At 50.9% G+C, this 14596-nt stretch overlaps 2 protein-coding genes across 8 annotated transcripts in view; one reads left to right on the top strand and one right to left on the bottom strand.

Moving 5' to 3' along the window:
• Positions 1-18: 18 nt before the first annotated feature.
• On the top strand, positions 19-14455 carry ATG9B (autophagy related 9B). 6 transcript variants are annotated; one of them, XM_020977833.2, is made up of 15 exons: positions 19-107; positions 1955-2870; positions 3255-3298; positions 3537-3601; positions 3869-4057; positions 4488-4629; positions 6664-7418; positions 7981-8134; positions 8433-8612; positions 9405-9653; positions 9873-10018; positions 10285-10381; positions 10623-10746; positions 10984-11130; positions 11906-14455. In XM_020977833.2, exons 2-14 carry the CDS (start codon positions 2228-2230, stop codon positions 11112-11114), a joined length of 2919 nt encoding a protein of 972 aa, XP_020833492.2. In that variant the 5' UTR covers positions 19-107; positions 1955-2227; the 3' UTR covers positions 11115-11130; positions 11906-14455. The 6 variants fall into 6 exon arrangements, with proteins under 6 accessions (XP_020833492.2, XP_078008902.1, XP_078008910.1 ...); XM_078152776.1 differs by lacking the exon at positions 11906-14455 and adding an exon at positions 11311-11883; XM_078152784.1 differs by lacking the exon at positions 11906-14455 and having other exon boundaries at positions 1955-2326; positions 2702-2870; positions 10984-11883.
• NOS3 (nitric oxide synthase 3) overlaps positions 12399-14596 on the bottom strand; it is a 23722-nt gene continuing 21524 nt past the window's right edge. For both annotated transcript variants that reach the window (XM_020977827.2, XM_020977828.2), the window contains 4 exons: positions 13867-13988; positions 13535-13683; positions 12725-12919; positions 12399-12598 (listed from right to left, as the gene is read on the bottom strand). In XM_020977827.2, coding sequence (XP_020833486.1) covers positions 12437-12598; positions 12725-12919; positions 13535-13683; positions 13867-13988 — 628 coding nt within the window. In that variant the 3' untranslated portion in view covers positions 12399-12436. The remainder of the gene's footprint in view (positions 12599-12724; positions 12920-13534; positions 13684-13866; positions 13989-14596) is intronic.

Genomic DNA, 14596 nt, shown 5'->3' on the forward strand with positions numbered 1-14596 from the left:
TTGATTCAGCCCCCTTCCCGACGATTCTCACGAGCCTCAGCTAGGATTGGTGAAAAGAACGTGACCTCTAACCTCCCGAGTTGTGATTGGAGAAAATCTCTCCGACGGTACCTGTCCAGAGCTGTGACTGGAAAATCAGTTGGGGCCCTTCCCCCTCTGGGACGATGATTGGAAAAGCTTCCCCAGGGGGCGGGGCCAGGCGGAGGATGGGGCAGGGCGAAGGGATGACCAGGGACTAAGGGTTAGGCAGTGGCATGCTACTGGTAGCCAGGGCGTGGCGGGGCGGGGCTGTGTCAATGCCCTGGTCTAGTTAGGATAACTAGGGAGCTCATGAGTTGGGGGAGGCTTTCCTAAGGTGACTGGGGAAGTAGTTGAGTATCAGAGCTAGTGAGGAATGTTTTAGTATGTAGGTGAACTTTGGTCCCCAGAAGCATGGGAGCTGTGGTCTTTTCCCGTAAGAGCAAGCCTGTGTTACAGGTTCAGGAGGCACCGAGAATTGCCGAGGAACTCCCAGGGTCTAATGATAGAAGGCACTCAATTACAAAGCTTCATATTTTCATTCCGTATAGATAGAGTGGGCAGAAAAGGAAATGAGGCAGAACTGACCACTTAAGTGTAGATCTGTTGGATTCATACTCAGAAAACATAGGTTAGAATTTTGTGTGACCTTGGGCCACAGTCTCCTCACCTGTAAAAGGCAGGTTTGGACTAGAGAATCTTTAAGGCCATTTTAAACTCTAAATTCTATTATCCTTTCCTATCCCAGTCCCCAAGTCTGCTGCATTGAAATCCATATTGTGTGAGTAGACAACTATTTGTCCGATGTGATCCTCCAGGAACCAGAGATCCTGTCTTGGCCTACTGTTGAGATCTAGAGGTTTAGGGGCACTGGAACCCCAAAATCATGACTCGGGGGTCCTGCCCGAATTAATTCGACCCCAGCCTTCTTTCAGCCAAACAAAAGGTTTACTAAAGATCTGCCATATTAGCCAGACTCTTAAGGAATCTGAGCACTGGCTAGATTATAAGAATCTGAGCAGGGGGCAGCTGGGTGGCACAGTGGATAGAGCACCGCCCTGGAGTCAGGAGGACCAGAGTTCAAATCCTGCCTCGGACACTTACTAGCTGTGTGATCCTGGGCAAGTCACTTAACCCCATTGCCTAGTGTGTCCCCCCCCCCAAAAAAAAAGAACCTGAGCATTGGATAGACTTTAAGAATCTCAGCCCCTTAGTGGAGACAACATGAATCCTATGTACAGAAAGACTGTGGGAGGGATCTAGGAGTGGCCAAGTAGTTTGGGGTGACTGGAGAAGGGGTCTAGGGAGGATCTTGATGGAAGTATCTGGGAGGGGGAGAATGGGATCAAGGGTGGGAAGTGGCTGGGGGCCATCAAAAGGTAATAGACAATGGAGGGCCTAGGTTCAGGGAACAGAGAATTGGGAGATTGGGCATAGTTGAGAGTGAAAGGCCAATTGATAGGATTATAAACCAGTTGATAGGATTATAGCCTCAGGTGGGATGCTAGAGACTTCCTGGACCAAGTGGGAAAGTTGAGGAGAGTCTGTAGACAAATGGGACTCAAATTCTTTTTGGGATAAGGGGCAAAGGTCTCAGCTTGGGCCTGTTCCTCATCACTACCATCCCCCAGAGCACTAGGCTTCATGTCAGTTCCTAAGCATGTACCTGAGTCAGCACCTCAGGAATGGGTCTAAAATGGGAGGCAGAATGCCTATGTGCCACCTGTCTTTCCTGATGACTCAGGTCTTTAGGAATGAGACTCGACAGGCTGGCCTCCTAGGTTCCCCTCTCATGAATGAGTGAGCCAAAGGCCAGCATGAAGATCTCAGCTCAGCTCAGCCCAGTCATCCAGTTCTATCATTTCTTACCCTCAGGGGAATCTCAGATGTTGTTCATTCCAAACTCAGGAAGTCTAATGTCTCTTTTCCTCTCCAGTTCACTTGGGTTTGCTTCTTGGAAGTCCTGAAGAACTGTTTCAACACTACTGAGTCAGATATGGGGAAGAGGCAAAGGTAGAATGCTGTGAGGCAATGCATGGAGAGAGTTGTAGGTGGGGAGGAGGGTATGTTTGAACACTATCCAGCTAGTGGGAGAGAAAAGAATTAACTGAGGCTTGGGGGTGTGACCTTGAGGTTCCTCTAGGAGTCTTGGGAGGGGCAGTGAATGGTCAGACAGGTGATTGGGAGTCAGGACGCCTGAGGCTTGCTTATGGCTGAGTCACAGTGTTGTTGTCATCTGGAGAGAACCACAAGTGTTGATCCCCAGAAAACAACAGCAGTATTTCTGTTGAAGGAACCAGCCCTGATGGTGAGACGAATGGGATGGGGGGCGACGAAGGGGCAGCAAGACAGATGGGGGGAGCTAGGGCCAGGAGCTACACTGTTATCCCCTTTGCTCCCTTCTTCTCGATGTCTGGGGCCTGGAAGGGGTAGGATACCTGTCTTTTCTGTGTCTCCAGCTCCCTACACAAGAAGCTCCCCTTCCCCATATCTTGCTTCCATCCCACGGCCCCTTAGCCCAGCCAGGACTTCAGGCATAACTCAGCCCCACATCAGTGATCTCTCAGCTCCAGAAACCTCTTTCCCTCATGGGCAGACTTCTGGGACCCCTTCCTCTGCTTCATCTGGCCTAAGATCCTACTCTACCCCATGCCTGGCCTCGGTGACTCCCCTTCCTTCACAGTGGTCCCTTCAAAACTCTCCTGGGCTACGGATGGGCCCCCTGATCCCAGAACAGGATTATGAACGGCTGGAAGACTGTGACCCTGATAGGGACTGTGACAACAACCAAGACTCACCCCTGCCAGGGGAGGACCAGGAACCCCTGCTCCATGTGCCTGAGGGACTCAGAGGTAAGTGGGGATAGAGGAAGCAAAGTTGAACAAGTTCTAGTATGGGGTGGGAGAAGCTATAGCTCAGAGAGGGAGGGGCATAAATGGTGGAGAATCTCCAAGTTTAGAAAGTCCAAAGGGCAGAGGCATTGAGACAAAGGAGTTGGAGGTAACAGGCTAGGAGAATGGAGGCCACCTGGAATGGTGGCTTAGACTTTAGCATTTGGAGTTCCATCTCTCATATTTACTAGCTGGGTGTTTCTAGATAAGTAACTTCACCTTACAATGTTAGTCTCCTCTGCTGCCTTGTGGGGGTAATAATATGTACCCCACAGGGTGGCTGTGAGGAAAGCACCTTGTAAAAAATACGAGAGTAATCGTCATCTGTACCTCTTCTCCATTCAGGCTCCTGGCATCACATCCAGAACTTGGACAGCTTCTTCACCATGATATCTTGTGTGCCCGCAGTTGAGGGGAGGTGGTAGTGGGGAGAGGTAGGCTGAGGGGGGCTGAGGGCTGTGGACCAGGACATTCCTTGGAAAGGAATGGGTGAATGAGAACTGGCTGGGGCTGGACTTCAGGGATGAGTGGTCTTGTTGAGGGTACTTGAGGGGAGGGGGTTTGTTAGGTGGGGCTTGGGAGAGGTTTTTGATAAATCTCAGCCTTATTCCTTAATGAGTCTGGTACCTCTACAATTACCACCAGCGGAATGGCTTTGCCTGTATGTTTCTGGAGGATGTCTTCCAGTTGGGGTAAGTCCTTTATATTTATCCCCTCCCAGCAAACAGCAGTCTTTCTTCTCAATTCCCCTGTAGCCCCCACCCTTCTCTTCTTTGATCTCCAACTTTCCTTCCTTCTCTCATTTCCCACCTTTCAGGAAGCCTTGGCAGGGCTGGGGTTGTTTCCCTGGGATCACCAGGGGCCTAGGAGCTGGCCTGATTCTCTCGGTCTGCTCCCAGCCCCTACCATCCTTGGATACTTCTGCTTCTGCCTTCATCCTTATCCCACTCCACCCACAGACAGTTCGTTTTCATCGTTACCTTCACTACCTTCCTGCTGCGCTGCGTTGATTATGATGTTCTCTTTGCCAACCGACCTGTTAATCATACACAGCCCGGTGCCCCTGGCTTCCACCAGACCCCTAGGATCTTTCACAACAAGGTGACCCTGTCCGATGCTATCCTGCCTGCTGCCCAGTGTGCACAGCGGTGAGTGAAAGCAGAGAAGGGGTAGAGGTAGTGGGGCTTGGGAGCCCGGATGGTTCAGGGATTGAGTCAATGGCGTCTCCCAAGATTAAACTGTCACCCCTCCTCATCCTCTATTCCAGCTATAGCCGAGGCCCAGGCAAGGATGAGCAGAGGGCTAGGGGAATAAGGCTGAACAGAGACAGTCAGACTGGTGAGAGGAAAGGGACCCAGGGGAATCCCACCTACTCTGTCCCTCTGTCTCAGTCTCCAGAGCCAGGCCATCCTTCCTATATCACTTATTTCTATGCCCATTTGTCTAATCTGTTCTTTCTTTCATCCCTCCCCCATTTCCTTTGATTGTGGGCTCACTCGTTCTGCTGTGTACCCCAACTCTAATCCCTTTTGGTAATCACACCCTCATGCAGTCCACCAATCTGTCTGTTTAATATAGGGTACGTTCCAGCTCGTTCCTGATCTTCCTGTTGCTCCTGGCCTCAGGGTTTTGGCTATTCCGGCTTCTTCGATCCCTCTGCAACCTTCTGAACTACTGGGATATTAGAACATTTTACAGAGAAGCCCTGTACATTCCCCCAGTGAGTTGGATTAGAAGAAAGATAGGGGTGCTGGGGAAATTGCACATGTTGGGGACAGAGAGGAGAGGGAAAGAAGGGAGTGAGATAATGGATCAAAGCAGAAGCTGAGATAAGTAGTTTTCCATGGGGATCAGGGAGGTCTGGCACCTCAATGTTGGTACTAGGGTTATTGTCGAGTTATCAAATCTTCCTTGATCTCTACTGTGTGCTTGGCTATGTGGGAGACATTGAAAGGGTAGGATATGGTGCCTGCCCTTGAAGGGCTTACAATCTAAGTGAGGTGACAAGATTAGTATCTGTGTCACAAAACAACTAGATAATGCGAGGGGGCTTATAATCAGAATCAATGTGGTACTGGAGCTTTGTACAAGTAAGGAGCAGAATAAGCAGAATGGAATAGTTTGAGAAAGGGAGTAATAGTTGGATAGGATTTAGATAGTAGAAGGGAGGTTACCATTTTCCAAGTTCTGTTCCATTCTATTTCTGCCCTCTGGGGCCAGTCATATTCACATCTGGATTCATAGACTCAGAATGTTGGATCTGGACCCAGCTTCTCACTCTACAGGTGGGGGAATCTAAGGTCCAGGAAGAAGAGTGGCTTGCCTAAGGTCTGACAAATCCTAGAATCAGCAGTCTCAATATTGCCATGTTATTGGTGTCTTTGGTATGGCTCTTCCTACTAAACAGTAATAAGATATTAAGAGGCAGTGAGGCTTAATGGATAGAAGACTAGCCTTGGTGTTGGAAAGGCCTGGGTTCAAGGCCGGCTTTGGACATGCACTGTTTGTGTCATTATGGGCAAGACACTTAAGCTCTCTGAGTCCCCAGGGAACTCTCAGTGACTTGAAGTTACAGAAGAGTAGCCATCTTCCTTGATGGGACGAGTTTCCACCCTGGGAGTTCCTCACACTGACGCAATCACAGGTCTTAACTACCACTCACTCCCCTAGACAGTCAGCTTTTAGATGGTGCTTTTTTTGTCTTTCTCACAGCCCTAAGTACTTGGTTGGGCACATAGTAGGCACTTAAATATTTATTGGATGAATGATTTCCTATCCAGGGAATGAGGTTTCAAATGCAGGTTTCAAAACGGAAGTGGTGATTTAGGAAGATTACTCTGGGGACCCCTTTGCTAGATGGTATTTGAGGGACAAGAGACTGGAAGCAAAAAGCCAATTTTGATGGCTATTGAAATGCCACATGATGAAGGTCTGGATTAGTGTGGGAAGGAACTTTTTTTTCAGTAAATCAGCAAACTATTTCTTAAGTACCAGTGCCTTTTGTTTTTAAGCCCTTATGCTAGGTACTCTGGGTGGTTTTTATTTTTATTTTTTTGGTGTAGGGAATTCAGAGTCGGTAACAGTTACCTGGGACATTAAGAGGTTAACTGAACTGCCTAGGGTCACACAGCCAGTATGTGTTAGGAAGGACAGCACTTGAATCTAGAACTTGATTCTGAGGCCTCTTCTCTACGTTGACCTGTAATCACAAAGCTACCTTTGGCTGAGCTAGGCACTATAGGTGCTTCACATTGTGTGAAGCATGGATTGTACTCTCAGAGCTCACAGACTAGCTAGGAGGCCAGAACATAACAGGCATGAGAAGTTGGCCAAAAAAAAAAAAACCCAAAACAAAACAAATAAAAGTACAAGATGTCATAAGACCTGACATGATTTATAGTCAAATGAATTGCATAGACAATAAGGGCTGTCAGAGTTTGGAAGAGTGGGAAGGAAGGAAGAAATGGCAGGTTTGGTGACAGAATGGAAAGAAAGGTTAGGGAAAGATAGAAAAAGAGAATTCCAAGGTAACTGAAGCTGTGAGCCTGAGTGATGAGAGAAGGATGGTGTGAGACCAAGTTTGAAGACAGAATGATGAAGTTTGTGGTGGGGAGAGAGCATTAGTTTAAAAGATCTCCCAGATGGGGGAGGTGGTCCATATTTGGATGTCAGTGTAGTGGTCATCAAGAGGAGGAAAGTCTCTTTTAGGGGATGGTCTTTCTAGGGCTCACTCCTTTTTCCCCTCTTCCCTCAGGAGGACGTTAGCAAGGTGCCCTGGGCTGAGATACAGTCTCGTCTCCTGGCTCTGCAACGTGGTGGTGGTCTCTGTGTACTGCCACGGCCTCTGACCGAGTTAGATGTTCACCACCGCATCCTGCGCTACCCCAACTACCTGGTGGCCCTGGCCAACAAGGGCCTGTTGCCAGCTCGTTGCCCTCTGCCATGGGGAGGCAGTGCAACTTTCCTTAGCCAGGGACTGGCTCTCAATCTTGATCTGCTCTTCTTCCGTGGCCCAATTTCACTCTTTCGTGGGAGCTGGGCATTGCCCAATACCTACAAGCGGAACTGTCAGCGGCGGGCTCTTGCTACTCGCCTTCGCCGGACTTTACTGCTGCTGGCACTGGCCAATCTGGCTCTTTGTCCATTGGTGCTGGCTTGGCAGGGGTTACATGCCTTCTTCAGCTATGCAGAACTGCTACGCCGGGAGCCCGGGGCATTGGGGATGAGACGCTGGTCCCGCCTGGCTCGCCTGCAGCTACGCCATTTTAACGAACTGCCCCATGAGCTTCGTGCCCGGTTGGCCCGAGCCTACCGCCCTGCTGCCCGCTATTTGCAGGTTGCCGCACCTCCAGCCCCACTGTTGGCGCTGTTGGCCCGCCATACTGGTTTCTTTGCTGGTGCCTTGCTAGCTGTCCTGTTGGTGCTCACTGTGTATGATGAGGATGTGCTGGCTGTGGGACATGTGCTGACTACCGTGACAGGGCTGGGTGTGGCACTGACTGTGGCCAGGTCAGCAGATGGGGTACCTCCTTCCTTACTTGGGGAGACACTTTGGTGCCAGTGCAGAAGTTTTCTTTACCCCATCATTTTAGAGGATTACTCCAGGGAAACCTGTCCATCCATTCATTCCATTCTCTCAAGTTTTAAGAGTCATGCAATTTTAGAGCTTGGAAGGGACTTTGGATAGCATCTGATCCAAATTCCCTATTTTAAAGGTAGGGAAACTAAGACCTAGATAGAGGAAATGACTTACTTGCTCATGGCCACAGAGGTAGTCTTTGACAGTGGTAAGAACAGAACAAAATCTCTTATCTTGAAGGCCAGATCTCTATCCATCATGCCACACTGCTTAACTTTCAGATTCATAGAATTTCAAGCTGGCAAGGACTTAGAAAACTATGTAGACCAATCCCCTAATTTTATAGGAGAAGGGAATTAAGGCAGAGAAAAGTAAGATACTTTCAAGACAGCTAGTTAGGGACTACCAGAACCAGAAAACAGCTCTCTTGACTCCCAAACTGTTTTTGCCATCAGCCCCTTTTGCCCCATTCCTCTCCTCTCTTCTATCTAGGTGCTTCATCCCTGAGGAGGAGCTCTTGGGCCGCTCTCCCAAATCCCTGCTGCAGGCAGCTCTTGCTCACATGCATTACCTCCCTGAAGAGCCAGGACCAATCTCAGAAACCAACACTTACCACAAGATGTCGCAGCTCTTGCAGTACAAGGCTGTGAGTGAAGGCAGCTGGGGCTGGGGCTTGGGCAACCCTCAGGGGCCTGGCCAAGGGGGGAATTGTGGAGTTGAAGGCCTCTCTGGGAAGCAGCTGTGGGACCTAACTGTCTATAAAGAGTTCTGAGGACACATTACATCCCAGGCTTCTCAGGGGGGGCCCTCTGACTGGGAAATAATTTGGGGTCAGTATGTTCTGTTTTGCAGTAGTGTCTTAGAATTTAACCCATTTTCTCCCCAGATATCCCTTCTAGTGGGAACATTTTTCCTAGCCTCTTTCCCCATTTTATTTTTCCTAGGTCTCCCTCCTAGAGGAGCTCCTCTCTCCAGTCCTCACTCCACTTGCTCTCCTCTTTTGGTTTCGCCCTCGTGCCCTGGAGTTCATTGACTTTTTTCGGCACTTCACTGTGGATGTGGCTGGGGTTGGGGATGTCTGTTCCTTTGCTCTCATGGATGTGAAGCGTCATGGCCATCCCCAGGTTAGATCCCCTCTCTAACCCTTTTTCCTGACTTCTTTCTGCTAGACTTAGGAGATAGGGGCCCTGGCCAAGATAGTATCCATGAGATGGGGAGCAGAATACAGTCAATTATGGTATCTGTAGATATTTCAGGGTAGGAGCAGAACCAGTTCCAAGGGTGTGTGTGTGTCCTGGGTTCTGTCTTAATTGTATGACCTTGGGCAAATTGCTTGACCTTTTCTAGGACCAATTTCTTCATTTGTATAATAATAGTGGTGATTATAATTGCTACCCAACACTTGGAGGTAGATGCTATTATTGTCCCTATTTTACAGACAAGAAAACTGAGGCAGACTGGTTAAATGATTTGCCCAGGGTCCCATAGCCAGTGTCAGAGGCTAGATTTAAACTCAGGTCCTGACTCCAGGTCTCGTGTATTATCCTCTATGTGCTATGTAGCTGTGTAGTATAGTAATCTTTGCCCAGCCTACTTCACAAGATTCTCAGATCGATTGATGATTATGAAAATGCTTTGAAAAGCACCCAGTAGATTGGCAGCGCAATACTGTGGCTGAAGAGTTGGCCTTCCAGTCAGGAGGACCTAGTCCTACTGCCTCTGACATACACATGACCCTGGGCAAGTTCTTCACCCTCTAAGTGCCCTAGGTACCTAGCTCTGCTTGGCTGTGAATTGTAGAGCAATGACCTGTGGACACTGGGGGAGGTAGCTACCTTGCCCCGGTGAAGTCACAGGTGTGACAAAGAACAGTATTCAGTATCCTGTACATGTAATGGGTTATGGTTTTCCTGAAGTGGCTCTCAGCAGGACAGACAGAAGCCTCAGTATCCCAGCGTGCAGAAGATGGGAAGACAGAGCTCTCCTTGATGCGTTTCTCGCTGGCCCACCCTCGCTGGCGTCCACCTGGGCACAGCTCCCGATTCTTGGAGCAACTTCGGGGCCGGGTACAACAGGATGCTGCTCTCTGGGCTGCCACTCCAGTCCGGTCCCCCCCCACACCTGGTCAAGGTCCCAGCTTTCTTAATGACTCCACCACATCTTCAGTGAGTGCCTCCCAACCCCCCCCAATCTTCCTCATCCCAAACTGCCCCTCTCGATCTTCATAGCCAATGACTACCTACCGTTTTACCTATATGTGGCCTATAACCTTGACTCAACCCAACTGGTGGAACCCTTGTCAGTCTGTCTTCTCATGTGGAGATTCACTGACCTTATCACCCCAGCCTCCCCCAAGTACTCTGCCACTTTCCTCTTGCCTGTAGCCTGAAACACTCCTGGCCAGCCTGCTGTTACTTCCCTTTCTGCCATCCCGGGAATTGAGTCCAGTTGCTCCCTGCCCAGCTGCTGCAACTGCTAGCCTTCTGGCCTCCATTTCAGGTTCCACATCCCAGGCTGGCCACGATCAGAGGTGGGGGTGGTTACAAAGTGTGGCATGTGTTGGGGGAATCAGGGTGGACTGAAGGGAGAGGCACAAATCTGAGATACCTAAGGGAAATCCTGATCTCTTGGGAGGAGCCTGGGGAAGATGGAGGGGGGGTGTGGTGTGGAGGATCTGCCCTCTGGGAAGGATGAGACCAAGATGTCACTGTGGGGAGGTCAAAGCCCATTGGGCGAAGGATGCTGTTTGGAGGTGGCAGAGTATATCTCTCTGACCTGCTGGGCTGCCTGTTTTAGTTGTGTGTCTCCAGGGGGTCCTGGGGTCCGGAACCCTGCCCTGCTTTCAGAGCTTGCCTCTGCTGAGATGAGTCTTCATGCCATTTACCTGCATGAGGTGAGCTGGGAACAAGGTAACAGAGAAGGGGCTGAGAGTGGTGTGTGTGGTGGTAACATGTATACAGGTTGAGGGGGCAGAACTGCCTGAGGAAATGTGTGTCTGGTGTGGTGGGGGAACCAGAGCTGCCCCTCCACCCTTCAGTCTCCCTGTAGAAACTGAGAGCTTCTGTGCCTGAAGGGTGGGGTCAAGGAAAGAAGCCAACTAGTGGTGTTACTCATGCCCTCCCTCCACCACTCAGCTCCACCAGCAGCAGCAGCAAGAGCAGTGGGGGGAAACTTCAGCCACTCCACTCCCGAGAATCTGGCCCAGCCCCCAGAGGCCACTCACCCCTGAAGATGAGACCCTGATCTGGCACAGTGATGGTAAGAACCTAGCAACTGGGAAAGATTCTTGGAAAGGAGGAAGCATCATGATACAATGGAAAGAGTCTGCGTGCTAATTCTGTCTGTTGCTTTTTACTTGTGTGATCTTGGGCAAATCACTTCACCTCTATGGGCCTCAGTTTCCCTGTCTGTAAAATGAACACTGGGTAGCTTTTGAAGTCCCTTGCAGCTTTAGGTCTATCTGAATTCTATAGGACTGATGCCTTCTTTTCCCAGGTACCTCTAGCTCCAGCTCTAGCCCCAGACAACAATGGGGGCCCACAGGAGCCAGTAATCTACCCCTTGGGGGTTGGCAAGAGGAGGGCAAGGTTCAGAAGGAGCCTGAGCTTAGTCCCAGCAGTGGCTGAGAAGTCAACCAATGTGGTCAGTATTGCCTGGGAAAGACAAGACAAGGGAAATGAATAGTTAATGGAAAGAGGGTGGTATGGTAGGGGTTATGAGGACCAGGGTAGGAGGATAAATGGGGGGGGTAGGGCAAGGGAGGTTTTCTTTGGCTTTGGGGCACCTGGATACCCTGCCACATGTCATCCTTTCCTTTCCCAGGTTCTCTATTTCAGTTAGGTGAATGAGGCTGAGAAGACAATTAGTCTTCACCTGCTTGCTCTTATGCAAGCCGTCATAGCTCATATACCACAGGTCAAACCTTGGTGGAAGTTGGCAGGCCCTTTGGGGTGGTGGGAAGTTTGGAGCTAGCCCCAGAAAACTGAATGAGGGTATGGGCGGGTGGGCACATGGTGAGAAAGTGGGGGAATCCCCTGACACAAGATGAAAGGAAGGGGGAGCAGGAGATACCTCATCTAGCACCAGGCAGATGACACCTGACTCTGGCAGTGAGCCAGGAGAAGCCCCATTTTCATTACCAGACTCTCTTTGAAGGGTGGATCACAGGGCAGGGTCATGATGGTCTGACAGTAATCAGGCACTAGCCAAAGGGAAGGGAAAATCAAGCTAAGGAGGCCTTAAAGCTCCACCTCTCCTATCTGTTTCCTCCTAGATTGATGGGACTCAGTGCTGGGGGTAGGTGGGAAAGGGTGTGTTGGCTTCAGCCTGCTCTTGGAGGCTGAGAGTGAGGGCAGGGAGCTGGCCCTGTAATAAAGCACCAAAGGTTTCTGTTGTCTCTGTGGCTCTGTGTCCCCAGCCCGAAGGAGGCCCATGGCGCCTAGTGACAGCCCCAGCACTGGCCGACAGCCTCGTCGTAGTGGAGAAGGCTGGGTCAGGGTGCACGGGAGCAGCAACAACTGTCCCTGGGTTTTGTAGGGACCGGAAGGCTCCCTGCCTAGCTCCACACCTGCTAGGCGATGCCCACCATTCATGGGAGACAGAGCTTAAAATATCCCCGGAGGAAGAGAACCTGAAGATTTTGTTTCACAAGGTGTCAAGGACGCCTAAGCTGGAAGGGGGCTTAAACCCATCTGGGCCAGTCCCCGCCTGATCCAGAACAGGCACCCCAGGTTCAGTGAAAAAGGGGGAGGGTCAGTGGACGGGCTGGGGCCTGGGTCTACTTGCCCAGGAGTCTTGCCGTAGAAAGGGGGCGACACGCGCTGCACCCTCCCCACCCCCCCAGCTGAGTTGGCGCTTCCAGGCCAGGCTCCCCACCGGCCCGGGGTTCGGGGGTAAGGCCGAGGCAGAGCTATCAAAACTAGAGACTTTAATGGGAGCGGGCAGGCCCTCAGGACTCAGGGGTCTCCGGGGTGGGCTCGCTAAGGGCCCAGGGAACGGCGCCCCGCGCCTGCCGCTCCTGCAGGGAGAAGCTCTGCGTGCGAATGCGGTTCGTCACCTCCTGCGTGCGCAGCGTCAGCCCGAAGATGTCCTCGTGGTAGCGCTGCTGGTCCTGCGGGAGGCCGCGCGCTCAACCTCGGGGCCAGGCCGGGTGGGCCGTGCCCGCGCCCGCGAGCGCGCGTCCCCTGAGCATGCCCGCCCCAGCCCTCGGCCCGGCCCCGCCTCCGCCTCGCTTTACCCGCAGCACCCCGATGACGTCCCCGGCCTCGCTCAGCTCCATTCCGCCCTCCGTGGCCAGGATTCGTTGCACCGTCTGCAGGACGCTGGTAGCCATGGTGACGTCACCGCAGACGAACATGTGGCCGCCCTCGAGGCACAGCACGCGGTGCACCTCGGAGGCCAGCTCTGTCCGCAGTATGTCCTGCACATAGGTCTGGGGGAGGGGGGCAGGAGCCCCAAGGACGCGGATGGAGCCCTGCTTCCACCCCCTTCTCCTCCTTCCCTCCTCTCTCTTGTCTTTACTCCGATGCCACTTTCTCCCTTCTCCCTGCCCGTTTACCCCTTTTCTTCCTTCTCTTCTTCCTCTACCCCTTGCTTCCACTCTGCTTTCCGCCTCACTTCACTCTCTCCTTTCCTTCTCCCTTACTCTTCCTTTTTTCTTCATTCTCATTATCTCTACCATTTCCCCCTTTTCTTCAGTTATAGCCACCTTTCCTCCTTTTATCCCCTCTTTTTTGTCCTTCCTCTATCCCTTTTCCCACTTTCCCCACATCTTTCCCCTCTTTCTTGCTCTTTTCCTTTTCCCTCCTTTTCTCCCCCTTTCCTTCCCCTTATTGTTTCCCTTTAATCCTCTTTCTCTCCCCTTTTTTCCTCTCTTTTCATTCCTTTCCTTTTCCACCCTTCCTCTCTCTCATCTCTTTTTTCTTTCTCTGGTTCCTTCACCTCTTCTCTCCACTTCCCTCTTCCCTTCCTTTCTTCTTTCTCCTTTCTGTTCCTTTTCTTTTTTTTCCTGCACCACCACCTCCCTCCCTCCTGGCCCCTTCCAAACCTTGGGGCTGTCAGGTTCTCTGGAAAAGGCTGTAAGGACTCTGCCAAAGACTCCTCGATACTGGGCATCCTGCACCTCTTCTCGGTAGAGGTGATCAAGCTGGGAACAGCGGCACCCGAAGACCAAGGTCATAGGGGCAGGATGCATTCCTGGAAGCAACATATTGCTAGGAAGGGGTCTAGCTCTGTCCATAACCCCCACTACAGATGTTGCTTTTTCCAGGCTTCTGCCCATTGCTGTCTCACTGTTCTCACCCAGGCTCTTTCTTGTCTAAAGTCTGCAGCTCCATCCTGGCTCCCAGCCCTACCTTCTCCCATTTTCTTAGGCCTCACCTTTGTTCTCAATGTCATGTAACCGCTCCTGCCAGAATCCACGGAATGGTGCAATGCCTGTGCCAGGTCCCACAAGAATACAGGGTACATTAGGGTCAGATGGAAGGCGGAAAGATGGAGCCCTGAGTGAAAGACACAAAGTCAAGCTTCTGCTTCACCAGCTGTCCATGGACTCCTGCCTGCTAACAGAAGGGCTGACTGGTGAGGCTGGTGAGCTAGGAAACAAGGGAGTCCTATATGGATCAGACTGGAAGCCAGTACTACTAATACTAACTGCCATGAATATTACTAATTCAGGTCTTAAGGCTGGCTTCAGGAACAATGGTCTCCTTCCCTGGGCTTTGTTCTGCTTAGGGGGACAAACATCAGTCGGTATAATGGGAGGTATGCTGAATGAGGAAGTTGGAAAACCTGGGCCTTTATCTTGTCATTACCTAGCTGTGTAACCTTTGGCATTTCACTTCTCTGGGACTTTTTTTTTTCTCATCTGTAAAATGAGGGAATTGGACAACATGATGTCTAAGGTCCCCCATCCATTAAGGTTCAATGGATCTGTGAAATAATAAATCATCTGACTTGGTTTGGAGAATATTTCAACATTTTGGTTTCGTTCCAGGTCAGGGTTTTAGCTCCAAGGTTCAGATCTGATTCACACTGGTTTCTTGGGTGGTTTGGTTTTGTCTTTTTTTTTTTTTAAGTGTGGTATGTGATAACCTTTGAGGTTCAGTGA

The sequence above is a fragment of the Phascolarctos cinereus genome, unplaced genomic scaffold (genome assembly GCF_003287225.1).
Source record: "Phascolarctos cinereus isolate Bilbo 61053 unplaced genomic scaffold, phaCin_HiC Scaffold_1;HRSCAF=81, whole genome shotgun sequence".
Lineage (NCBI taxonomy): Eukaryota > Metazoa > Chordata > Mammalia > Diprotodontia > Phascolarctidae > Phascolarctos > Phascolarctos cinereus.

Bases quoted from the DNA above. Each gene is read 5' to 3' on its own strand.
- ATG9B (XM_020977833.2), top strand. From the start codon at position 2,228: ATGGCTGAGTCACAGTGTTGTTGTCATCTGGAGAGAACCACAAGTGTT. The intron at 3,299-3,536 runs ATATCTTGTGTG...TGAGTCTGGTAC, and splicing joins TGGACAGCTTCTTCACCATG to CTCTACAATTACCACCAGCG. The intron at 10,382-10,622 runs GTGAGCTGGGAA...TCCACCACTCAG, and splicing joins ATGCCATTTACCTGCATGAG to CTCCACCAGCAGCAGCAGCA.